At 42.6% G+C, this 27,900-nt stretch overlaps 2 protein-coding genes across 2 annotated transcripts in view; one reads left to right on the forward strand and one right to left on the reverse strand.

The window, feature by feature from the left end:
* Positions 1 to 935: 935 nt before the first annotated feature.
* LOC142106782 (uncharacterized) lies at positions 936 to 13,815 on the reverse strand. The gene is made up of 5 exons (XM_075189789.1): positions 13,739 to 13,815; positions 7,972 to 8,108; positions 4,735 to 5,596; positions 4,348 to 4,521; positions 936 to 2,511 (listed from the first exon to the last, which is right to left on the reverse strand). The coding sequence occupies exons 1-5, from the start codon at positions 13,792 to 13,794 to the stop codon at positions 2,346 to 2,348; spliced, it is 1,395 nt and encodes a 464-aa protein (XP_075045890.1). The 5' UTR covers positions 13,795 to 13,815; the 3' UTR covers positions 936 to 2,345.
* A 162-nt stretch (positions 13,816 to 13,977) lies between these two features.
* ATAD3A (ATPase family AAA domain containing 3A) overlaps positions 13,978 to 27,900 on the forward strand; it is a 49,307-nt gene continuing 35,384 nt past the window's right edge. Inside the window, exons 1-6 of the mRNA XM_075189793.1 lie at positions 13,978 to 14,308; positions 20,496 to 20,572; positions 21,722 to 21,823; positions 24,625 to 24,684; positions 26,557 to 26,626; positions 27,515 to 27,680. Of these exons, the coding sequence (XP_075045894.1) occupies positions 14,116 to 14,308; positions 20,496 to 20,572; positions 21,722 to 21,823; positions 24,625 to 24,684; positions 26,557 to 26,626; positions 27,515 to 27,680 (668 nt within the window). The 5' untranslated portion in view covers positions 13,978 to 14,115. The remainder of the gene's footprint in view (positions 14,309 to 20,495; positions 20,573 to 21,721; positions 21,824 to 24,624; positions 24,685 to 26,556; positions 26,627 to 27,514; positions 27,681 to 27,900) is intronic.

A 27,900-nucleotide genomic window follows, 5' to 3' on the forward strand; every position in this document is an offset into this window, starting at 1 on the left:
GCTGTATAGGACATGCAGAGCGTATAGCAACATATTGCTTTATTTGTCAAGGTAAACATCCGGGAATATCAGCGGTAATACTGAAGAGACACAAACAAGATGGTAGATCGGCAGTCGAATCGTTCTACTATTTCTTTACCATATCTGTAAATGGAGTAGTAACTTAGACTGCAACATTTGGCTGTACTAACGTGCCTACTATAAAATAACGCTTTGTTTAAAAAAAATAAAGCCTTTAAATGAGTAAGGCAAATATCCTTACCATGCTGTGTAGGCAAACTGAGGGGGGAGGGGGGTTCTTAGTGCCTGGAAACCCCCCTCCAAGCCTAGGGCACTGTATAATTGAGGTGGCTGCTCCCGCTTCACACAGCTCTGCTTGAAAAGGGAGAGCTGTGTGCACCTAACGGTAGAGCACGCAGCATTGCCCATGTATATTATAGGGATAGGAAGAGTTGGAGAGCAGCCAAGCACTGTCTAAAATTATAGCCACACCCCCATGCATGCTGGTCACGCCCACTAGAGGCGTGGTGTGGAAACCCCCTCTACAAATCCTGCATTTGCCCCTGTGCTGGTACTTTGAATTCTACAACTTGGGTTGGTCAACATGGTAGGGTGCAGGTCCCGTGTATACACTACCTTTGCTAAGGAGAACCATTATCCCTTGGTAAATAGGAAAAGCTATTTTAGAGATCTGGAGCAGCTACAGTTACCAAGATGGCTGTACATTTACAACTAGACCAGCTGGGAATGAGAGGGGTTCGAACAGTCATTATAGCACCATACATCGTCTAATAGCTATGGGGAAATACTCTGTCCATCACCATTGCTGAATTTGCAATCAATGGGGAAGATTCCATGCAAAGTGGCCTATTTATTAATTAAAGGGGTTTTCATTGTTTCCTAAATATCACACATTAAAAACCAGACAGACAATCTATTGTTTAAAGCCATTATTTTACTAGAAGTACATTGATAAATTAGGACGCACACAAATCAGAGTAATGGACACAAATATACTGTCACAGCACAAAATGAATTCATGAAATAAAGGGACCAGTGCTTTCTCATATAAACATACAGGAATCAAACTGGTCCTCCTTCAAAGTGGTTTAATGTTGTCCTCTAGTTATTAAAATAAATTATTTCCAAGCTCTTGTCAGGATCAGCTTTAAAAAAAACAAATATTTAAGTAAGTTGTGAGAGCACCTTAGCTGATAACCAACTACAATCATTCTCTATTTTTGAGCATTTTGATATTTTTAGTTCAGTTCTACTTTGTCATTGACTTCTACAACAGTATGTCCTGGGCCAGTAATGGCTATTCTGAGTTCTAACCTCTCTTATTCAAGCTGAACACTTCTGATTGGTCCACAGTAAACTACAAAAACAAACATTTATTTTTATCACTTATTTAAAATCACATTACCACACTACATATGGAAGTAAAGATTATAAAATCTGATTATTTCCCATTTAATAATCAACTAATAACACAAATGAGTGGTAATGTAGAAACAACTGCAAAGGTTGCCTTCCCCAATATTTAATTAGAGGGGGGCGACTGATTATGCTTGCAGGAGCCGCTGAGGTAATAACTTTATAGCATTTTTTATTTATGTCATGAAGGTGTATTTTTATGTACTAGAACAATGACTAGCGATAGACTTAGGTTCCCTGGGAAAATATTCCAATACGCCTCTCTAAAAGAAGAAGGGACTTCAGGAACATAACATTTAAGGGTCGTACTCTATAAAAACAAAAGAAATACAAAACACAGTGGTTGGGGCATTGACTTACATGTCTGCTATGTACAGACATTTTCCAGAAGTCCTTCTCCATTTGCAGAGGGTTATTTGAACATGCTGAGTTTTGAAATCAATAAAGCTATATTAGTGGTAAATGTAAATCTTACAGTGGAGGAGCTATCACAGAGGCAACCCAGGTTGTTGCTATGAAGCCCAGAGGGGTCCTGGGCGGTGCTTGTTCATCCGCCATGAGGGTCCCCACTCTGCACTCCTGAGCATATGCAGGGGCCTGGGGATGTGCAGTGGAGCCCCGCCCCCTGCCATAGGGCCCAGTGAATGAGTGTTATACCCCCCCACCCCGGGGTTCATAGAACCAGTCCACTGGCTACATTTACATAAATCCTGAGATAATCTGCCACATACACCTATCTCTACCTAGAAGCTATGCCCCAGACATCTTCAGATGCAGTACTGACATTTATTCTTTGTTCAATTTAACACAATCTCTGTTTAAATATTTGTGCAATGCCTCTCTCACAATCCATCATCCACCACACAGTCGCAGAAAGAGGATTTTTTTTTTTTAATAGACACATTTCTTTATACTGGTTCCAAGTGCGTAATCTTTAGGTTCTCCTGAAAATCCTTGGACGCGGCAGACAGATCGTGACGGTAATTGTAGATTGACTGGTAATCCTTAGTACTCTTCAGCAATTCGTTATTCTTGCGTGCTTCATAATGGAACTGTGGGCTCTTCATCTCGTACCTACATAATAAGTACAACAGGGTTATTCTAGGGCACAATCCTCTAATTTGAGTTACTATGACGTGAGGTCTCCTGTTTCCTTTCAAGGAGTTAAAAAATGTCCTTGGATGCGTCATTAGCCAGATCCACTGGGTAACTGTTCCACTTCCATTCTCATGAGTGGTAAAACCACAGGAGAGGAGCACTGATACTTGCTTCATCTGTCTGAAACAGGCTGAGCAGTAGCAGAAAGAAAGAAAATGGCGTGGGACCGTTGCAACCATCTGGGATACCAGTGGATCTGAGTGTCACAACAAAGTGGGACTTTGGGATCTATTTAACAAGACCTGGCGATATGGAGGATTTTCTATGTTCGAAAAATCTTCTATCGCCCAATTTAACAATAAAATTTTAGCCGTGCTCTGCTCCCTGGCGAAACTGGCTGGCAACGGTGACAGGACTCTTACGGCTTCACCAGCCAGTCTGTGGTCCATCTGCGTGAGCCAGCTTGCGTACATGCACTGATACTAGTAGCCCGGACTTGGCCTTCCAGTTTAAGAATGATTAAAAAAATAGATTTATTTAAATAAAGCCTATCTATAAGTATCCACTCCTGCGCTGGCTAAAGTCTACACAGACCCAAAGGCTTTGATAAATAAGGAAAAACTTGTTTTTGCTGAATCTAGATATTTTCTCCCTATAATAAATAGACCTCTTTGCTTTTTACCTTAACTCCTCGAACCCACTATTTTTTTTTTTTGGAGTGGAGTTATGATTTAATTAAAAACATGTTACAATAACCAAAGAAACGATGTAACAGCAATCAAGCATTTGTTTTCTTTCCTTTAAAGTACATCACATCGATCAATATATAATTGGCTGATGTGGGTTGCAGCACTTATGATTTTTTTCATGCACTTTAATTGAACAACCCTCACAATGCACTAGCGTACAATGACTGCTTATTTAAAGGTTAGTAAGGTTAATGGCGATGACGCAAGCAATGTTCAGACCCTGTTTGTTTTCACATAATCCGCAACCCTGCCAGACCTGGGCAAAATGGCAACAGAGATTTCAGATGAGGGTCAATATAAATAAATGTAAGATATTGCATCTATGCCGTGTTAGCAATTATACCACTTATATAGCAAATGAGATGCAATTTGGGAGATTAGCTATAGAAAAGGTTTTACAAATACTAGCAGAAACTAAGTAAGAGGAGAAACGGCACTCGGGGCCGGGCATATATTGCAGAAGCTAAAAAAATCTAACCATACATAAAAATAGGAAAGAACAAGATGCAGACATAGTTTTACATAGTCTATGGTGAGACTGCAACTTCAGTACAGCCTTGGGCACCTGTCTTGGAGACGGATATAGATACCGAGAAGATTGAGATAATGCCCCATTAATTATCAATAAAAATCTAATATTATAAAAAAGGGTAGAACCAATTGAAGTTCATTAATTTTGAAAGAATGCTGCATTAGAGGTCACCCCATTTGTGTAACTAAGTGACGTATCACAAGACTATGCAGAGACACTGGTCCTGCAAGAAAGATATTTGGAAAAAAAGTGTTTTTCCACCTGGAGAATAGTCAGCCTGTGTAATTATCTACCAAGGGAGGTAGTGATTACAAATTCAATAATTATATAATAAAAAGCAAAAAAACTGTGATTTGAGGTTAGGGAATCTACTCATCAAGTTCTCATGAAATTTAAGGAAACAGACAAGACTGGAAGCAAATATGCTTATATCTTCTGGTAAGCAAACACTAGTATCAATAGAATCCAACGTCTTCAGCCATGCAAACCGCTCACAATTTCTATAAGACATCAGGAAGGAGGGATTCTCACCATTTTGGCCTTGGTCCTCTGGTCCGTTCCAACTCTTGTCGTCTTTTAATCTCCAGCAGTAGCTCCTCCTCCACACGAAGGCGCTCTAGTCGTAACCGGGTCAGCTCCTGCCGATAGGGAGATGCTTCCACTACAGAAATCCCCACATCTCTCCCTGTCAACGTCTTCAAGAATCTAATAAAATAAAATTAATATTCACTAGATTAAAACAATACTCATTGTTACCCAGTACTCAACAGCAGAGTACGCCAACACCAAAGCTGTGCTGATAAGCACGCAGGCACATGAAGAACGTAACTATAGGAGCCGGTAGACATGCCGACTTAAACCAATTCCTGTTAAATCTATATAAATAAATTTTGTATGCAAATATAATTACAATTTTACCTTTCACTGATCTCTTCTGCAGTGGGAGCAGATATTGAGGATGATGGGATGCTGTACGGAGTCCACGAATAGCTAAGATTGCTTTTGTTCTTCCTTGGGGGAGTGAAGGACCTCGTAACCAATGCTCCAGGTCTGTAAAACCGTGACCGTGATTGCCTGTTGGAAGATGATGTCTTGCCACTGGATTTGGGTCTTGGTGGAGGAAGGCCACAGGCATTGGCTTTTGCAGAGTTTGGCCTCCAGATAGGTTTTGGTGATTGAGAGCGTGATCTTAGCCATCGGGCTTTCTTAGAAGCAGGGGAGAAAGAGTGTGAACGATCAAGGGACTGGGATCGTCCACGCACTAGAGAAACTCTAGTTCTCGCTGGAGAACGAGAACGTACAGGAATTTTGGGCGGTAATAGGGATCGGACACCAACAACATGAGGAGCGCCGAACTTCACTGGGATGGATTCTCCATAAGCGATGTTTGATGAAGTCAATGGTGAAGATGTGGACTCCATCTCTGAAAATGCTCTGCCTATGGTACCAACTGGACTGCTAAAAGAGGATTTTGAAAATGTTGGGAGTCCTGAACCCAGTACTGCAGAAACATTTTCATGTGGCTTGGATAGATGAGTTGACTTGAAAAACCATTGAGAGTTTGGTGTTGAGTCCAGACCACGTTCACTGGAGTCTCCATATGACGAGTAATCCACACGTTTCACCCATTCTGGCCTGTATAAATTTGTATAGTCAGACGCGTTGCTTTCCAGATTTAGACTAGAGGCCAAACTATCCACCTGGACCTTGAGTTTTCTCAAATTATCCTCTAGGTCATCAATGCTAGGATTCTCTTTGGTATATGGATTAAATGTGTTACCTGGGGATAATACAAGAATCTGTCTGTTTAGAAGGATTACATAATCACCAAAACATAAATAGATAAAGCTACATTTTCCCCACCTACTAACAATAGAATAACAGATTATTTACTTTAAGAACATGGGGGCATGTATTTAAACTCTACCAGCTGTGAAGAACAGGTGCTATAACCCATAGCAACTCAATGGATGTTTGTTTTGGTTTTCTAAACTGAACTTGAAAAATTACAACGTGATTGGTTTGTGAAAGTCAGCAACACCTTTTCTACACAATTATCTGTTCTAACAGAGGTCCCCTTATATGTTTTGTAGAGTTGTTCTTAGTGATGAAACAGTCTTTCCATGTATGACATAGGCAAACCGAGGGGGGGGGGGGGTTTCTAGTGCCTGGAAACCCCTCTCCCAGCCTGGGATATTGTATGTTTGAGGTGGCTGGACCGTGCCCCGGGACCAGCCACTTTGCAGCTTGTGTGCAGATCGTTTCTGTCTGCACTGTTCACAGCCATCTCTCCCCAAGTATTGAAAGCAGCAAGAACAGGTAGGAGAGAGCAGGACAGTCTGTCAACTGTTCTCACACACTCAGTCAGGACTTTGTCCTGATTGTGAGGACAGTTGGGAGGTATTTCCTGCCTCACATGGCTCTGCTCGAAAAGGGAGAGCTGTGTGGCCCTAACAGTAGTGCACCCAGCATTGCCCATGTATATGATGGGGATAGGAAGAGTTGGAGAGCAGCCAAGCACTGTCTAAAATTATAGCCACGCCCCGAAGCATGCTGGCCACGCCCACTGGCGGTGTGGCATGGAAACCCCTCTCTACAAATCTTGCGTTTGCCCCTGTATGAGGTTGTTTGAAAAGTATTGCTACCACTCTACCATTTTACACAAAGAGACACTAAATTTTATGGATGATATAATTTACCATTAATGGACAGAGTTCACTTAAAAATTAAAAGTACAATGCCTCCAAAATGATCCTACAAATGTCAAAAGTTATGAACAAATTAACAAAAGAACAGCACGTCAGTGTATACTTTAAAAAAAAAAGCTTAGGGTGAAGAGCCTTGGTTATCTAGGTCGCAATGATCATAAAAGTTGTGTCTATTACCCCTCTTTCACTATAGGACAGAAAGGGGATGGGTTTATTGATACCAACTTTCAGGCCATAGAAATGAAAAAGATTGGACCAGTCAAGATCATTTTAGGTATAAAACAGGCACACAAATAATGATGGCCAGTACCGGGTAGAAGGCAGGAGCAGGAGATATGTGTGATATCACGGAGGTATAAAGCACAAGTGATCTCACAAGGGGGCAATTTTTGGTGGAAATCTGGCTGCACGACTTGCACAGGAGTCTATGAATGTTTCTTATTGTCTGTGCTGATACTTCTAGACAAGAAATGCATACACGCTGGACCTGATTATATAGTCCTGTGAAAAAGAAAGTAATCCCTCTTTCAAATCTGCGTTTTTAGGACATTATTAACAATCAATAGTCCTACAATTGGATACATCGAATCTCATAAGACAACATAAAGGGGGAGATTCAATTAGCCGCAAAGTTCTGTAGTAGCATCATGCGTTCTCCTGTGTCAGAGCAACAAGTGTACTTAGTGTCTGGCTGCTCCTGATCCCTGTGCTTTCCCTGTGCACTTCTCCCTGTGAATACTGGCTGACCTTCTGTGTACCGACCCGGCTTATCTGATTAACCCTGCATCTGCTGAATCCCTGGCAACACGCACTGGCTGATCTTCTGTGTACCGAACCGGCTACAGTTCCTGACTCCTCTCGTGTTTGTCTCCTCGTGCCTCTCTACTAGACAGCAAGGTACGTCTGGCTTCCTACTTCTTACAGTAAGGCTGTTTAATATCCAGCTAGACGAGGCCTTTTACTGTGTTCCCAGAACCGTTCACCCTACTACAATCTCTCTACCACGCCGGTGGGCTTACCCAGGGGCCGCGACCTGCGGGCCTCCGGCAGCTAAAACCACCCCGCCTTGCGGCGGTTCTTGGAGAAGAGCTGGGGGGTCCGTTAGACTCCGCGCCCTGGGAAGGCCAGTGCCAATACCGGTTGGTAGTTGTCTCCAGTGAGACGTAACAGGTAATGGCCTTTGCTCACACTTCAAAGGCTTGCGTGCAAAAACGAGCGATGCTATCATTCCCGTAATGTGTGAGGCTACTACGGAACATCACGGCTAATTGAATCAACCCTAAAGTACCCACGTGTGGAATAGCAAGGAAACCTTTTCTGTTTCCATATCAGTAAAGAAGGGAATTTGAGCCAGGTGATGCTATTCAGATGCACTTCACCATCTGATCATCAGGAAGTGCTATAAAAACATTTATTAGAAAGTAGTAGGAACATGGGCAAAGCATACCATTTGATTCGTTGAGAAACGCATGTCTCCCATCGTGGCTGGCGTGTAATCTGTGGTTAGCGGCAGACCCTTGAAAGCTAAGATTGTGACTGCTGGTGGTCTTTTGTGTATTGCTGAGAAATTCGTATGGTTTCTCTCTAAAAACAAAGAACATAATCCATAGAACAGCATGAGAATACTTGAAAACAGTAAAACGTTCAAATATTTCTAACCCAATCCTCATAAAGCACCATTATAGTGCATGCAAGAAATAGTGCATTAACATGCATACGTTCAGTTGGACATCCAGCTGTAAGACAGTTGCATTTACCCCAGACGTAAGTCTGGCACACAAGTACGCCCCACAATAGTGTAGAGAGACACGGCTTCACAATAATAAATGCTAAAGTCACATTGCTCAATCTGTACACATTATACTAATGAAGTGTCATATACACAACAGAGAATACTGTCTTGACAGTTAATAAATGTGAAAGTCGCATTATCGATATAAAATATAATTAAATACAAACAGAAACACAAAATACAAAGTAAATTAAGTACAAGCGTATGTTGTTTTCCACATTAAAAATCAAATAGGAATATTCTTTCCTGCAATCATTCAAATGGAAATGTCAATTAAGCAATGTGAAAAGACGTCTGTTACTATAAATAATATATAATCAGCTGTAAAGGGTCAGTACGCAATCAGCCAATCAGAGGTGGCTAGATCAGTGATAGGTAACCTTGATACACTTCGGGGACTGCTTGGGTGGCCCTCTAACCTTCAGAGACCATTCTGCTGTAGTCTTTATCCTGTACCTTAAGACAGTCTGCATGCCAGTGTTTGTGACTTCCATTGTGTCCTTGACTGCTACCACCAATCCTACTCAGTTTGTCTATATTCTCCCAGCATCTAGTTCTCAGCTATTGTCTGTGTCTTGAAATCATCTTTATTGTAAATGTTCCTGTTTTTACCTGCTATTCAGTATTTGTTCAGAGACTATTCAGAGACTATTTCTTCGTATCCAGCCACACCCGAATTGTGTTTCTTTATCTGGACTGTGTTTTGTTTTATCCTGCAATACCTGGACTGTGTTTTGTTTTATCCTGCAATACCTGGACTGTGTTTTGTTTAATCCTGCCTTTCTTGGATTCTATTTCTGTTTTGCTATGTTCCATCTGCAACCTTAAGCCTGCCTGAATTCTGCAACTAAGGGCTAGAGTTACTAAGCTGCGGGTTTGAAAACGTGGGGATGTTGCCTATAGCAACCAATCAGATTCTAGCTGTCATTTTGTAGAAAGTACTAAATAAATGAATGCTAGAATCTAATTGGTTGCTATAGGCAACATCCCCACTTTTTCAAACCTGCAGCTTAGTAAAGCCCCAAGTGTTTGTCCTACAATAAAACAATATTCTTCACCTACTACTGACTCATTTTGCTATCATAGCGAACCTCCATTTAGAATAACAAAAGGCATATCTGCTGAGGAATCCCCATCTAATTGCATGGCCCTTACTGTATTCAACCTATGCTTATCAACTCCGGCTATCCCCATAGCGCCTCTCCAGGCATACAGAGATGCAAAAATCTACATACAGACATACGCCTATTCATTCTTGTGCGCATGTACTGTATGGAAATCTTGTTCTTCTTATTTCCTGCAAATTACCATACTAGTTGGGAAATACATTAGCCACCAAGGATATGCACAACACACACTGCGAGCGAGAGCGTGAGGATCTGTCCTGATGTGTTAAGTTCAATTGTAGGGGATAAGGTTTATAAATTATGTAAGTTTTTGACACTATGTAAGTATTGGAAATCTAAGTATACAAGTTTATCTGCAATATTTAAGTCTTGTAATTCATATTTGTAGAGTTTCGGGCGTTAGTATGGATCTCTCTCAGCAACCAATGTATAGGTACACAGATACAAAAAAGCAAACAGTGTAGTATAATAACAATAATAAAAAATCTTCAATAAACAATATAAGATTGCATGTGCCCAATATAAGTAAAAAGAACAGCTTATCTGGAGATTTAAATAATTCCAGCCTTGGCTTCCAAATCAATCTCAAGGTCTTGGTAACTTGTCTGCCGTACAGCTGTATCCAGTCTTCCTCCATCGTGGTGGTGTCTGCTCTCTAGTAGGGAAAAGGTCCTGCTCTTTTCTAATGGAATGTGATGTGTATCTCTCGATGCTACCATTAATATGTGCCCTGTTATATAACAGCACCTTGCCCAGTAGGGGAATGAAGATCTTACAAACAACAAGAGTCAGTTACCAAGATCTTCATACTGAGTAAACTCGCTCACTCCCAAAATACAAGATAGTGTTTATTTGCAAACTTCTCCCCCTGTCAGTCTGCATTTCACAGAGATCTTCTATTTCCACGGTCACTCTTTATTCTGATTTTAAGGATCAGAGAGATTCTTGGATTCCCCACTTAGAGAAGGATTGCTGATAATTGGTTTATTTATTTATTATTTTCTATTTTATTGTTTTTGTTTTATTGATTGCAAATATTTACTCAAGAACAGACAAAATGAAAGGGGGTTATATCTTTATATTAGTTTAATTGGTACTACAGGGTACACCACTGCATATATTCACATTTATTAATTTGCATATTTTATAATGGGGTGGCACCTTCGGAGCACTTGGGGAGATTTTCATCTTGTTATTGTTCTAAATTCCATTCCGACTCGTTATACACATACTTACCTAATTTGCATATTTCGGTTCCAGGAGATGGAGAGACAAGATCTGAACAGAAGAGGTGGGCGTGGCTTTCTGGCCAGTCCCAGCCCACTTTGCAGTCAGGTAAGCACCCTCGCAGGAGAAATGCCTGGTCTCTCAGGATTCCAGGAGGTCTCACCCTAATCCAAGAGTCTCCTGGACATTTTGGATATGTAGGCAGCTATGATTCCCATCAGTTTTGGTGCTGTGATACATCTGCTCACACAGACGTCATATGATTCATTTTATTGTGAAACACCAATGTTAACATTTTGTAACATATAAATAAAAACAGATCCATGGTATATCTTGCATAGTACCTTTTGAGGCGCAAGAAAGCGAATGCCCCATGACTTGTGATGTGTGAGGAGTGTGACACTTTTAGGGGCGTGCATAGTGCATGTGAGGGGCCCTGTATTTAAAAACTTGAGTGATGCCAGTTCAAGTTTATGTTGAAATCCTTCAACTCTCATCTGATTGCCTGATGCTGAGTGAACCCGAATGTCACTCACCGTTTGGCCTATGGTGCTTTCTACTCTAGGAAATGCGGTAAACGCTGCTGATGATCAAAATACTCAGAATTCCGAGAGGGACACACGATGCTACTGCCCCGTCCTGCCTGTGAATCCAATGATGAACGGGTGCTGACTGTGAGAAGCATCTGGGAATACAGCATTTTATGGATCCCCAAATGTAGTCAAGGACGGAGTGAAGCGAAGACGTTACCTGGAGGTGTGTCAGCATGCTGGTGTGACCATAGATATAGGCAAACCGAGGGGGGGGGGGTTCCTAGTGCCTGGAAACCCCCCTCCAAACCTAGGACACTGTATAATTGAGGTGGCTGGACTCTGCTCCCGCTTCACACGGCTCTGCTTGAAAAGGGAGAGCTTTGTGCACCTAACAGTAGTGCACGCAGCATTGCCCATGTATATTATGAGGATAGGAAGAGTTGGGGAACCGCCAAGCACTGTCTAAAATCATAGCCACACCCCCATGCATGCTGGTCACGCCCACTGGTGGCGTGGTGTGGAAACCCCCCTCTACAAATCCTGCGTTTGCCCCTGATAACTGAGTAGAGGCAGAGGAGCGAGGGGAAATATGACAACTCCACTACACAAGAGAGTCAGCTAAGTTAACTGTGCTTAAGAGTAAAGTTGGAAGACATAAATTAAGATCCACCTCATATATTTCCATCAATTGAGATGGCCTAGCACCCATTTCTTCCAACACTGGATATTTTACACTATTATATTAGCTGTATCTGCATTTTAGGCATTTTTACTGTTGTTAATCCTGCATGTGCAGGAAGACCTGTTCACTGACAGTGGCCCGAGATACAGATTGAACCCAGTGTACTACAGAGGTAGATGAATGAAGAAGTATGCCACCATCACTCACCAGGAAAACAGGGGGTTACACTTACGACATATGAAACCTGGTGTATACTTTATGCAGGATGAAATGTATAAACTCAAAATGGCAACTGCGCACTTATTAAACAATTGATTTCATTTCATTAGATAAGAAAGTGTAATGGCAAAATGAATGTTACACAGTTAATCTTTATTAACTTAACTCAGAGGCTGGGTAAAAAAAACAACATAATACAGTATAATCATCATCTGAAACTGTCAAGAATTGTATTTTTAATAATCACATAATCTCTTATTCCTTGCACTGTTATTGAGGATGTGTGGGCCTGTAGGATGGGTTGCCATGACAGCAAGTTGCCCTACAGTGAAATCCCCATCTCACAGCATACATTATTAGTGCTATCATGGAAATCGCTGTGGGAAACTGAAAAGAATAAAGGACACATCCTGAACACGATTCTCACTATTTTCACAGACTGTAATACATTTCTTTTCAGCACACATTGATTATTTGTTTGTTGGTAGCACAAAGAAGCCCTGGATTTTTGTGTCCTTCTTGGATCCTTTCTTAGCCTGTGGGTTTTTTGTTTAATTACTAAGGGGCTGATTTAGAGTTGGTTGCAAAATGGGAGTAAATTACTCTTTTAAAAAAAAAAAAAAAAAAAAGAGCATGGAAATAAGTAATTTCCTACATAAGCAGAGCTGTGTGTGGAGATGCATCCATCTCTATACCAGCAGGATATGTGCCTGGTTTACGCCAAGTCATCATATCCAGTGTTCATTTGCAGCTGCCTTATAGCAGGTGCAAAAGATGGCATATATGCGAGTTTCTGCAGGTCTGCATGAGCCGTATTTGTGTAAACCCACCTTCACTGTACTCGGCTATCGTTAGAACGCCACCACCTGGAGAGGTGGGACGGGGAGTAAGTGCCAAAACCACATAAGTCTGCATAGGTGCATATGCATGCGCCAACTTTTGCATTATGCTCAAAGCAATATACACTACGCAAAGTGGCGTACGTCCAACTTACATCAGCAACTAAATGTCCTGGGCAGAGCCGTAACTTAGAATTCTAGCGCCTGGGGCGAGAAAGACAAATGCCGCCCCCCTTGCCCTCAATTTTAACCAAATGAGCCTAAAACATTCCTAAATTGCGCCCCCCTTCAGCGTTGCGCCCTGGGCAGTCGCCCCTATTGCACAGCCCTAGTTACGGCCCTGGTCCTGGGACATAATTTACAACGGAGTGATGTCACCCCCAGTGGGCGGCACTTGTGTAGTGAGTGCATACGGACTGGCAGACACATCAGGCTAGCGCTGCAGGTATTTTATTTAGCGTTGGTAAAGCCAGACACAAGGCTTGCATTGTAGTTAAGAATCAATGTGGATCATTGTCCCAAGAGCTGACAATTAAGGCGCACAGGGGGAGAATGGGTGTTATATACCAGAAGCAGGCATCTGGTGGCTCTCTAGCTGGAAGAGGCTACCAGGGCATGCTGGAACTTGTGGTTCTACAACAGCCTGAGAGCCCCTGATCGCCTGCTTCTGGTATAGGCAGCTGATATATTTACAAATTACAATTTATGGATTATTTTCTGAGACCTTCTGCATAATGGCCTTGTGTAGATAACAGCCGCCCCATCTGTCAGTCCTCCCACCCCCAGTCTCCATACCTGAGCGCTGCCTTCCTCCCGTGCAGGACGAACTCTCCCTCCGCTCTCTGAGCCATAGCAGCTTCTCTGCCTCTATCCCCTGTTGCTAGGGGAGGAGCCAAACAAGACGTTGCTAAGCGGAAGTCTCCTCAGTCCAGAGTTCGCTCTTCCTACATTGGTAACAATTATGAACCCGCGCGGCTTCCGTCCAAAAGAGCTGCCTGAATGCCGGTCTGGGTACAGCCAATGGCACGCTGGTATGGCCTGTGACGTCACCGCCTGAGCCGGTTGTACGGAAAGTGACCTTGTGGGGAAGGGTTTGTGCGCCTGCGCGGGTAGGTGCTGAGCGCCCCACGTGTGTCAGTGAGAGGTGATCAGTGTGCGGTGCTGTCTCTGCCATGTCCTGGTTATTCGGCTATAACAAAGGGCCACCGGTGCCCCCAGATGTGCCAGGCCTGCCGGTGCCCCCTCCACCCCCTGGGGGAGATGGAGACGGAGGAGATAAGAACAAACCCAAGGACAAGTGGAGCAACTTTGACCCCACCGGGCTGGAGAGAGCAGCCAAGGCGGCGCGAGAGCTGGACCAGTCACGTGAGTGCCCAGCGGAGACAGGGGGCACCCTGCTGTTGTGCAGCCATAAGTGCCAGTATACCCCTAAAATCATAGCATGGACATGGAGTGCCTGTATCTCTTCAGCTGGTGTGGCACCACAAGTCCCAGCATGCCCTGTCAACCAGAGGTTTGGATTTGAAGTCCCACAACCAACCTGTGGAACTACAAAGTCCAGCATGCTCTGGTAGTCAGACTTACCTGGCATGCTGGGAATTTGCAGGTTGCTTACTACTTGTGTAGAGGAGCAGTGACCCCTGTGCTGAGAGATCAGAGTTTTAACAATATACAGAACATGGAGAATTATTGCCCACCCCTGGGTGGCTTAGTGGTTAGGACTTCTGGCTTACAGCACTGAGGTCATGAGTTCGATTCCCCACCATGGCCGTATCTGTGTGGAGTTTGTATGTTCTCCCTGTGTTTGCGTGGGTTTCCTCCGGGTGCTCCAGTTTCCTCTCACAATCCAAAAACATACTGGTAGGTTAATTGGCTGCTATCAAAAATTGACCCTAGTCTCTCTCTCTCTCTCTGTCTGTCTGTGTGTGTGTGTTAGGGAATTTAGACTGTAAGCCCCAATGGGGCAGGGACTGATCTGAATGCGTTCTCTGTACAGCGCTGCGGAATCAGTGGTGCTATATAAATAAATGATGATGAACCCTAGGGGACGGGTTGGGTAATATCTGACAAATTGAGGGTTCTGTATCACTTGTTGAAAATATGTCTATTGTTCCTACTGAGTGATCTGTAGTGATGGAATGATCCAACCTCTACCATATACATTGCTGTATCTCCCTTTAGAAATTGATGTATCTCCCTGTCTTCCGCTTGTGTTGTTCATGTAAGCTTTTATATCGGATAGTGCTGTTTATTTTCGTTGCCCTGAAGATGGTACAGCTTATGTGTCTGCTCTGTGCAAGGGCAATAATAATAATAAATAAAAAAAGATACAAAAAAACCATTTCTGCCTAAATGGTTTAAAGAGAAAAAGCAAATACCCCAAATAGGATCACGAATAGAAAGCAATATATTTGGTAAAAGCATGTGCAAACAAATAAAATAAGGTCATTTGAAGGTGTACATTACATCTTTGTGACACAAATCAACTGTGTAGTAGATTCTGACATTTGAGACTCCATTCATAAAGACCATTCATGGTGATATATCACCTAATCCAGGTCCCCCACACACCTCACACACACATACATCAGAACACTACCGTTCTATAGCAAACCTCAAACACATCACCTGTCTCCCCTCTCTTCCCAAGTCCTTTAAATGTGCCCTTTGGAATGCACGCTCTGTTTGTAACAAACTTACCTCCGTTCATGATCTCTTCCTCTCAAAAAACCTCAACCTTCTGGCAATAACAGAAACATGGCTTATGCAATCAGACACTGCCTCACCTGCAGCACTTTCACATGGTGGCCTCCATCTCACCCACACCTCCAGACCTGAAGGCAGACAAGGAGGTGGGGTTGGACTACTTCTCTCCCCACAGTGCACATACACAGTTCTACCAAATGTCCCATCACTCACGTTCACATCTTTTGAAGTACATGCTATTCGCATTTTTAATCCATTCTCCCTACGTGTTGCGGTGATCTATCGTCCCCCTGGAGCACACCAACAATTTATTGAGGATTTCTCTGCATGGCTCTCTCACTTCTTATCTTCAGACATCCCCACCATCATCATGGGTGACTTCAACATCCCCATTGATAACCCACCTTCCAAAGCTGCTTCCAAACTACTCTCTCTAACATCCTCACTTGACCTCTCCCAGTGGATTGAATCATCTACTCATAAGGATGGCCACTGCCTTGATCTTGTTTTCTCTAGACTATGCTCAGTTTCTAATTTTATTAATACACCCTTCCCCCTCTCGGATCATCACCTTATCAGCTACACTCTCACCCCCACTGCTCTAACCTCTCTACTGTCTGACTCAACCAAGCCTCCTCATACTCGTAGAAATCTTAATTCTATTAATCTTCAACAATTTTCCACCTCTCTCCAACACCTTCTCTCCCCTATCTCTACATTCTCATCCCCTGAGATGGCAGTACCTCATTTTCACCTAACCTTAGCAACGGCCCTTGATCAAGTGGCTCCAGCGACACTTCATACTACACGTCGACTTCGATGTCAACCGTGGCACACCAAAGCAACACGAAATCTTCAAAAACTGTCCCGTAAAGCAGAACGTCACTGGCGTAAATCTCGAAGCTCTAATGACTTCTTCACATATACTTCTGTCTACCACTCCTATCGAAATGCTCTGGACACTGCAAAACAAACATACTTTCAATCTCTTATCTATGCTCAGGCGTCTAACCCCAAACGCCTTTTCAATACATTTAATCATCTTCTCAATCCTCCCACCCCGAACCCTCCATCTACTATCAGTGCTCAGGATCTTGCTTCCTACTTCAAGGACAAGATTGACAAGATCAGACTAGAAATGGTATCCTCTTCCTCAACAAGCCATCAGCTCATTTCCTTCCCACTACCCTCTGACACCCTTTCTTCATTTGACCCCACAAATGAAGAGGAAATTTCTACGCTCTTCTTATCTTCCTACTCTACCTCCTGTCCTCTTGATCCTATTCCCTCGCAAATTGGTAGATCCCTGTCTTCTGTGCTCATTTCACCTCTAACTCAAATCTGTAATCTCTCACTCTCTACTGGCATCTTTCCATCACTATACAAGCATGCAGTGATTACTCCTATTCTAAAAAAACAAAACTCCGACCCAAACTCTCTCTCAAATTACCGTCCCATCTCTCAGCTCCCTTGCCCCTCCAAGCTTCTAGAGAGACTTGCCTACACTCGCCTCACACGCTTTCTTTCCGCAAACAACCTGTTGGATCCTCTTCAGTCTGGCTTTCGTTCTCAACACTCCACAGAGACTGCGCTGACCAAGGTTGTTAATGATCTGATCACTGCTAAGACTGAACGCCATTACTCTCTCCTAATTCTCCTTGATCTCTCGGCTGCATTTGACACCGTTGACCACTCTCTTCTCATACAAACACTGCAATCCCTAGGTCTTCAAGACACAGTTCTATCCTGGTTCTCATCTTACCTCTCTAATCGCTCTTTCACTGTTAATTTCTCTGGAGCCACCTCTGCTCCGCTTCCCCTATCAGTTGGAGTACCACAAGGCTCGGTGCTAGGTCCTCTGCTGTTCTCTATCTATACCGCTTCTCTTGGAAATCTAATAAGTTCCTTTGGCTTTCAGTATCATCTCTATGCGGATGATACCCAAATCTATCTATCCTCTCCTGATATCTCGACATCTGTGTTGTCCCGTGTAACTGACTGTCTTTCTGCCATTTCATCTTGGATGGCCTCTCGTCAACTCAAACTTAATCTTTCTAAAACAGAGTTAATAATATTCCCACCCGCCAACAAGAGCATACCTGACATTTCTATCTCTGTTGATAACATGACCATAAATCCCACCCCACAAGCTCGCTGCCTAGGTGTAATCCTTGATTCACGCCTATCCTTTGTTCCCCACATTGACTCTATATCTAAATCATGTTACATACATCTAAAGAACATTTCCAGAATCCGCACATATCTCACACAAGACACTGCTAAAACCTTAATTCATGCACTAATCATCTCCCGCATTGACTATTGCAATTCCCTCCTTACTGGTCTTCCCAAAAACAGACTCAAACCCCTAAAATCTATTTTACATGCTTCGGCAAGACTGATTTTCCTTGCAAATAGCTATTCCTCTGTTGAATCACTCTGTATGTCTCTACACTGGCTGCCTGTCTTCTACCGAATCCAATATAAAATACTTTTACTAACCTACAAGGCCATCAACAAAGCTGCACCAACATACATCTCCTCTCTTGTCTCAAAATATCTCCCAACTCGGCAACTCCGTTCTGCAAAAGATCTGCGTCTCTCATCCACCCTCATTACATCCTCCCATTCCCGGTTACAGGACTTTTTTCGGGCTGCACCCACTCTATGGAACTCTCTCCCTCGCACAATAAGACTCTCCTCTGTTCTACAAACTTTCAAGCGTTCTCTGAAAACCTACCTATTCAGACAAGCTTATAATATTCCTCAACCACCATCTTAACCTCACTACCTTTAGCCTGTTACACAATTTCACACAAGACAACTACCCCCGGAATAACATTGTTGTGTGACAGGATCATTTAGCTTATGAGTCACCCTACCTTTGCAGTCTGGCTGGGCCAAGATGCAAAATGTATACTTAACCTCATGTGTCAATCTCCCATTGTCCCATAGATTGTAAGCTTGCGAGCAGGGCCTTCTCACCTCTTTGTCTGTTTTACCCAGTTTGTTTATTAGTTTATTACGTTTGTCCCCAATTGTAAAGCGCTACGGAATATGTTGGCGCTATATAAATAAATGATGATGATGATGATGAAGGTTGTCTGCTATGTAGGCACTAACAAACTGCATGTAAACAGTGCCCTGGGCCAATCTTATGTTTTGTTTAATGTCCTTGCACTGTACACTGTTGTGTCTAAGTGCCCCCTTCCCCCTGTTTAGAGTTTATGTACAGTGTGTCATGTCTCTCTATTTACCCATAGTTGCATCATTCATTTTGATCTGAGATCTTTTGCTTTGAACTATGATGTGAGTGACATCTGTTGCTCATGTGATGATATTGCGTTTGGTTTTCAACAGTATTGTACTTTCACTGTCTATTATAATGCTTTCACTGTTATCTTTTCATTACCAGGACAAGGATAATGCATTTGGTGTAGAGGTTATTCCTGTTATCACTTAAATAGTGTTAATAGTATATGGTGTAATTAATTACCCCCCACCCCCCTGACTGTACATTCACTGTGGAGTTCCAAACTATTTATACAGATTATAATGATTTTAGAAGTCGCTGACAGCGATTAAATTCTGCGCAATGTGTCTTTAGAACCCCCACTGAGACACATGACGCCGGTGTTATGACAGGAATCTCATATCATTTTTCCTTGCACCCCCAGAGCTGTAAAAATGAGTGGATATTCCTACCATAATCATCATCATCATCATCATCATCATTTATATAGCTCCACTAATTCCGCAGTGCTGTACAGAGAACTCACTCAAATCAGTCCCTGCCCCATTGGGGCTTACAGTCTAAATTCCCTAACATACACACAGACAGAGACTAGGGTCAATTTTTTAGCAGCCAATTAACCTACCAGTATGTCTTTGGAGTGTGGGAGGAAACCGGAGCACCCGGAGGAAACCCACGCAAACACGGAGAGAACATACAAACTCCACACATCGCGATGATGTCCGCACGGCACATCGCCAGCGATTGATTCTTTTCCCACCGCGTTCGGGCGTGTGTTTATTCTTTTTATAATAAATTTATTTGCACACTGAAGTATTCCCATCAGAATCTGCTGTTTATAAGCAATAACAACTCATTGTTTACACATATATTGTTTACAGGAGTTTCTGCATAAATTAGCGTCACTTGTGTATCATAATATTAAACTTTATACAGTTCTGTTTGCTTTGCCTGATGGCTGAGCGACACTCCTCTGTGGCTGTTATGTCACTCTATCATATTGTATTAACAATACATGAACCTAAATAATCTGAGTTGTACAATGTTTTACACTTGTATATTTGCTGAAGTATGAACATGGACATATATATAATTCAGCAAATGAGCCTGAATGAATCGGCTGCAACAAAAACGTTCAATTCAGCCAGTGTTCTTTTAAACGTCCCAAGCTTTTATACCTGGGGAATCCACAGTTAGTTGTGCTTACTGGATGATTAGATTCCAAACTAAGAGTACTGTCAGTTGATCATACTGCCTCTTCGTTACATTGTGTGCTTGGGTGGGATGCTACAGGCTCGGAGTGAATTTGCAATATGAAATGCAGCCCTTCCGCATTATACATAGCTAGAACACCTGACGTTAAGTGGTCTTTAGTGCATATCTGTCGACCTTGCATGACCTTCATGAAGACCCCCTCCCTCCTTGCTGCAGACATTGTGACCCCTAGCAAGGGTTATTGCGGCAAGCGTTGTGAGATTTAACAATTTAGTGGGCAGAGTTGTTAATTAAAAAATGCGATCAAACCGTTACAATGAACGGTGGAGGTTATTGAATTAAGAAGCAAACCTCATTATTCCTTGTTTTATTTTTCAGGCCATGCCAAAGAAGCCCTTCATCTCGCAACGATGCAGGAAGAGACTCTTCATCTGGAGCAGCAGGCTAAAGTTAAGGTATGTCAGCAGTGCGACCAGGTGATAGAGATGTTATGTCAGGTTATCTAGGGCAGCAGCAACAAGATACATGAGAAGTGATGGTGAGCTGGGTGTTTTGTTCTACAACAGACTCCAGTACTCCTCAAACAATCAACTTGAAAAAATCCTTTAGTCCTGCATGGATAAAATGAGTGCTGCTGGTAGTATTTTGCTTACTAGAGGTTTCACCAAATGAATTGAAATAAAGTTCAGAGATGACGAGACACTTACCAGAATGCTCAAGTAGTGCAGGTGTGTAAGGTAAGGGTCTGAGTAGGACATGGTGACCACTATGATAGGTGTGTTTTACCAGCAGTGAATGGAGTGGTGCCCACGCAGAACCTCTTTGTTATAGATATATTCCAATACACCCTAATAAGCACATAGGACAGTGCTTCCCAAACAGGGGTGCCGCAGCGATCCCACAGGGGTGTGCCAGGGCCAGCGGTAAGCAAGGCGGGGGGCTACTTGGTAATTATTTTGGCTTAGGGGTGCCTTGAAAAAAATGACGGAGACCCTAAGGGTGAATCGAACTGAGAACGTTTGGGATCCATTGACATAGGAGGATAATGGGATTAATTGGTTCCTTTGTACTAGTGGGAGCACAAGGAGACTGCTCGGTGACATTACAGTAGGATAGTCCTGGAAAACCAGATAGTTCTGGGAAGGGAGTTGATATTCTAGAACCTGAGTTTAGAGGGTATCCTTCGCTTGTGCAGGAGGCTGAGATGTCTCTCTACATAACACAGAGCGATAGTGAGGTCAGAGGAAGCAGTCTGTTGGTAGATCCCAGAATCTGATTGATGGATATACAGTACTTTCTACAGGCTCTTCTGTGGTGGAATCACTCGGAGCCCCAACTGTAAACATGTTGAGCACCACTGAGATAGATTATACTTTTTCCTCGCAAATCTGAGTATTTTATTTATAGCAGTGAGCCCTCCGTTGCCTCTCAGATTGGCCTGAATTCTCAGATATTCCATTCATCCTTCTGTGCTGGGGTCCTACCACTATGTACACATTATACGTTACTCATCCACGTCTGTGTGTACGTGAGCTGTCCTGGTTTATAGCCGTCTCCCAGTCATTTTCTTCTTTCAAGCAGACGTTCTCTGTATTTGTTTTTAGGAATATGAAGCTGCCATAGAACAACTGAAGGGTGAGCAGATTCGAGTGCAGGGAGATGAGCGGAGGAAAACCATGAACGAGGAGACGAAGCAGAATCAAGCGGTGAGTTGGGATCATTGCCGTCTGTTTTTGGAAGGGTGGGTTTTCGCCAGGTCTGAATTAAAATAAAAATAATAATGCACGTTTCCTCATGTAATAAATGCAGTGGCTTCTGTTTACAAAGTGGTATAATCCTTTATTTATATATTTTGTTGTCCGTTTGAATAGGGCAGGTCTGACCAACCCGTGACTCTCTAGGTGTTGGGAAACTACAAGCCCCAGCATGCTTTGCAAGTAGATAGCCAGCAGATAGATGGCAAAGCATGCTGGAACTTGTAGTTTCACAACACCTTTAGAGCCGCAGGTTGGCCAGGCCTGGGTTAGGGTTATAGTTCCTAGGATTTCATTCTTCAATACAGCGGTCATGGATAGGTGGGAGATAAAGTGGGCGGGGCTAGAACAACATAGGTCGGTAGCCGTTCTAAATCTTGTGTGGGCAACTTTGATTGGGAGGCCAATTTGTAGCCAAATACTGAACATCTTAACCTTAACAGCAGCAGTAGTGATGTGAGGCTCCAGTCACACTATAGTGGGAAAGTTGTGGTGTGAGTCACACTGTATGATACAAACAGAAGGCAGCCATTTTGTTTCTCCTATATAATGCATTAGACATGTGCTTAAGAGACGTCAAGCTGTGTCTGATAACAATATGGATTAATAAAGGATCACCAAATCCTCTACATATTATTTGACTTATTTTGAAAGTTACCTGCGACCGTCCTATTGTTACTCGTACAGGAACTTGCAGAAACTGGAAAAACAAAAAGACATTTTAAATATGGTAGATCATGATCGCTGAAAGAAGGAAGCAGTTTAATAATATGCTCCAAGCTTTCTATGCCACAAACCAGTCGTCTTATACATTGGTTATAAACCACCACCACACAAAGTCTTCCAGTACCTGTTATGGGGATCATTGTTTGCACTTTGTGATACAGCAAGAAAATACTATATGACGTTTACGGTATCTGAAGTTTTCTGATCATAACCGATCATTTTGTACAGAATGTTTTCATAATGTTTTTTGCTTTTGATATTTGATAAGGTGGTATATTAAGTGCCTTATGTCACGATTTAGAGGAAATAAAAAAGCTTGTGGAGTAAAGTTTACGGCAGTGAGCAGTTCACCTGTATTAAACCACCACTGTGCCTAAAATACAAGTTGTCTCATATCAAACCACTGCTAATAACATTCTCAAATATATATGTTGGGGTTTCGGGAGCTCCACAAAATTACCAGTAGCCAATTATCTCAAGGTATGGAGACTTTTACATATCTAGATGTAGATGAATGTTATCAGTAGCTCATTTATATAAGACATCTTGCATATCGGGTTCACTGGTCTTTTAAGTGGTGAATCTGTACTATCGTGCAACAGATCTTTTATTTACGTGAGCAGTGACTAACATAATTAAGTGGGAAAACCGCAGAGTAGTATGGGGTGCCTTCACTGCAATAAACTCTGCTGCTTCTGTAAATTATATAGTAAATTGGAACATCCATTCTGTTTGTTCTGGATTTTTTTAGAATTTTCCACAAAAGCCGCATTGTAATGGATGTTTTAGTAGAAAAAACATGCAAACACTTAGAAAAATAGAATTTGACAGCAGATAAGAAGCACTTGGCCCATCTAGTCTTCACATTATTTAACCTATGGTAACCTCAAACCCAATTTGATTCTTAGTTCATTGTAAGGATATCCTTATGTTTATCCCAAGCATGTTTAAATCAGTGTACTGTATGAGCCTCTACCACCTCTGATGGGTACTATTCCACTTATCCACTACCCTTTCAGTGAGGTACTTTTTCCTCACATTTCCACTGAACCTACTTCCCCCCCAGTGTCAGTACATGTCCTCGTGTTCTAATACTTATCTTCCCCCCAGTGTCAGTACATGTCCTTGTGTTCTAATACTTCTCTTCCCCCAGTGTCAGTGCATGTCCTCGTGTTCTAATACTTCTCTTCCCTCCAGTGTCAGTACATGTCCTCGTGTTCTAATACTTCTCTTCCCGCCCAGTGTCAGTACATGTCCTCGTGTTCTAATACTTCTCTTCCCCCCCAGTGTCAGTGCATGTCCTCGTGTTCTAATACTTCTCTTCCCTCCAGTGTCAGTACATGTCCTCGTGTTCTAATACTTCTCTTCCCTCCAGTGTCAGTACATGTCCTCGTGTTCTAATACTTCTCTTCCCCCCAGTGTCAGTACATGTCCTCATGTTCTAATACTTCTCTTCCCTCCAGTGTCAGTGCATGTCCTCGTGTTCTAATACTTCTCTTCCCTCCAGTGTCAGTACATGTCCTCGTGTTCTAATACTTCTCTTCCCGCCCAGTGTCAGTACATGTCCTCGTGTTCTAATACTTCTCTTCCTTTGTAGAATGTTTCCCTCCTGCACCTTGTTAAAACCTTTGAAAGTTTCTGTTGTCTCTGTTCCCTGTTCCCTTCTCTGCTCCAAACGTTACATATTAAGATCTTAGTCTACTTGAGGGTAGATTTATCAAAACTTCTAAAAAGTGAAGATGTTGTTCATAGCGACCAATCAGATTCTAACTATCATTTACCTAGTACATTCTACAAAATGATAGCTAGAATCTGATTGGTTAATATGGGCAACACCTCCTCCTTTTTTTTACTTTACCATTAAGTTGTTTTGTTTTTTAATTTATCAGTAAAGATGTGTAAGATGAATGGTTGAATAGTATATCTGTCTGATTTATGTTTTGCCCTGGTTTAATCCACATTATTAATATGCTTAAATTTTTGTTTTATTTTTCTACTTGCTGTTTGTCTTCTAAATTCCATTTTAGAGAGCTCAGTATCAAGACAAACTGGCGAGGCAGCGTTACGAGGACCAGTTACGGCAGCAGGTAAGTCCATTATATGAAAAGCAATCCCCTTACTGGAAATTCATGGCAGAAAGTATTTGTGGTTTGATTATATCTTGTTAGCCTGGTAAACCATACATATTTGAATTCTCGTTTAAGCTCTGTCTGGACATATATGTACGGTGTACTTGTCGGTGACAACATGGAGTCCGCTTTTCTCTGGTTCATACTGAGCATAAGGGAGCCAACTATATAAAGGGATGGAATCATAGATAGCGGTTGGAAGTGGTGAGGCGGAATGGGGCATTATTAAAACTGGAAGGGAAGTCTCCTTCTATACTGACTTTCTGATCCATATGTATGTGTATTTGCTGCAGGCTGGGAGCATTGTGCTATCTCGCCTCTTATTGATGTGATTATACCAAGACAAGTAGAATTAGGACATATATTCTGCATTCGTGGACTGTAAGGATGATGCTCCAGGTTCTGCAACTACTGCAGGGTCCACTTTATAGGAATTGTAAATGCATGGACCATATCGCTTGGTAGATACACTCTGAGAGAGTGTATCTTACAACTGGGCTTCTCTTCAATGTTTACATGACAACCATTTGACCAGCTGAGGATCACAATATATGGATTATGTCTACATCTCCATTTAGCCAGCATTGCTCAAATCTCAAAAACTCTGTAGCGATAGCTGAATGATGCGGCTTGTTCTGTCCAAGGCTTCCTGAGCCATTTCTACATAAAAAATGCAAAACTCTGATTTATGTCCTCTGTCCACTGGGGGGCAGTATCATCCATGTCAGCAGTATGACACCTAGTGCACACACTAGTGTAATAGGAATATGTATATTTGTATGGGGGAGGTTAATCAGAATTAGTTTATTGATCAGTCTTAGTGACTCCTGACCTTCCAGACAAGTGCGCCGATAGCTGAGCTGTGTAAGGGAATTATGGAAAGCGATCAGATCAGGCGCCTCATCGGTAATCTGTTTATGTAACAAGCTGATATCTGTATAGTGATGAGACCGAAAGCGATGTGGAACATTTTCTCATGTGCGGTAGAGGGTATTCAAGCAATTATCAAGAATTTATCACCCACCACGTTTTAAGAGGAATATATACAAGTAGAAAATCTGTAAATGTTCAGTAAAGAACATGGTCACATTTTTTGGGGGAGAGCTAACTTATGAGGACATTTATAAAATCTAGCACACAGGAAAGGATGCTTTTAAATCCTAGCAACCAATCTGACCTTGAAACGGTGATTGTACTTAGAACAGGGGTTGTGTATGGGTACATGTAGCATTCTGTGCATGATAAGAGGATCTGATCATCATCATCATCACCATTTATTTATATAGCGCCACTAATTCCGCAGCGCAGTACAGAGAACTCGCTCACATCAGTCCCTGTCCCATTGGGGCTTACAGTCTCAATTTCCTAACACACACACACACACACACACACACTAGGGTCAATTTGTTAGCAGGCAATTAACCTACCAGTATGTTTCTGGAGTGTGGGAGGAAACCCACGCAAACGCAGGGAGAACATACAAACTCCACACAGATAAAGCCATTGTCGGGAATTGAACTCATGACCCTAGTGCTGTAAGGCACAAGTGCTAACCACTACGCCATTGTGTAATTCCTTAAAAAGTCCCGAGGAATCCATGACCGCAGAGCTGTGAGGCAGTCATGCTAACCACTGTGCAGCTTACAGTGATAATTAATGTATTATTGCGCAAAATTAGAGTATCTAATTGGCACCTTTTCATCAGCTGGGAGACCACGGTGAGTGTTGTAGAATTGTTGCATAAGATAATCCATATTGTAAATACTTTTACTAGAGTTCTGTACTTAATACTGGTCTAGTTCTTATTTCTATTCTGTATTTATTTTGCAGCAATCGATGAATGAAGATAACTTGCGAAAACAAGAGGATTCTGTTAAAAAGCAAGAGGCCATGCGCCGAGGTAATTGGGGGTAAATCCCATATTCTATAACATGAGTTTCACTGCTCCCTCTTCCAGTTTGTCCATTTTAGCACTAGAGTAATAAGTTTTAGGAATACGCTTTTCCTATTGTATTTAAAAAACGCCCACATCCAAACATTCCATCCAAACGTACACAAAACCAAAGGTATTGGTATGGAGTTGGTTCTCCTTTTGCTGCTGTAACGGTCTCTACTCTTCCTCGAAGGCTTTCTACTGGATTTTGGGACGTGTCTGGGGGGGTACTAGCATGTATTCAGCCAGAAGAGCATTAGTCCGGACGGGCAGTGATGCTGGGCGATGAGGCCTGGCTGGCAGTCGGCATTCCAACTCATCCCAAAGTTGTTCGATAGGTTGAGCTCAGGGCTCTGTGCAGACCGGTAAAGTTCTTCCACACCAGGCGTTGTAATGCTAAAACAGGATCGGGACTTCCCCAAACTCTTGCCACAAAGTTGGAATCCCACAATTCTCTAGTATGTCATTGTATGCTGTAACGGTAAGATTTTCCTTCACTGGAACGAAGGTTCCCAGGCCAATCCATGAAACGCAGCCCCAGACCATTATTCCTCTTCCACCAAACTTCACAGTTGGCAGTACGGATACTCGGATTAGTCCTTCGGACTGCCAGATGGTGACGCGTGACTTGTCACTCCAGACAACGTGTTTCTACTGCTCCTCGGTTCAATGATGCTTTGCACCAGAAATGTGACAATTTGATTTGATGGAGAGGCGGCATTATATGTCAGTGCCACGATGAGTCGCTGAGCTCTTCAGTATGACCCGTTATAGTGCTAGTGTTTGTCTATGGAGATTGCACACCCTTCCATAAAGGACTGTCAGTTACTCTCCATTTGTGTTGTTTCTATTCAGCAACTGTTGAGCATGAGATGGAATTACGGCATAAGAATGAGATGCTGCGGATAGAGGCAGAGGCGCGGGCACGGGCCAAGGTAGAACGCGAAAATGCAGACATCATCCGGGAACAGATTCGTCTGAAAGCTGCGGAACATCGGCAAACTGTTCTAGAATCCATCAAGTAGGTGAATTCTTAGTTGACAGTTGGCTTTGTACGTGTGTGCGTGATTGTACGTGTGTGCGTGATTGTACGTGTGTGCGTGATTGTACGTGTGTGCGTGATTGTACGTGTGTGCGTGCGCGTGATTGTGCGTGTGCGCGTGATTGTGCGCGTGATTGTGCGTGATTGTACGGGAGTGTGTGATTGTGCGTGATTGTACGGGAGTGCGTGATTGTGCGTG

Source organism: Mixophyes fleayi, chromosome 11 (genome assembly GCF_038048845.1).
Source record: "Mixophyes fleayi isolate aMixFle1 chromosome 11, aMixFle1.hap1, whole genome shotgun sequence".
Taxonomy (NCBI): domain Eukaryota; kingdom Metazoa; phylum Chordata; class Amphibia; order Anura; family Limnodynastidae; genus Mixophyes; species Mixophyes fleayi.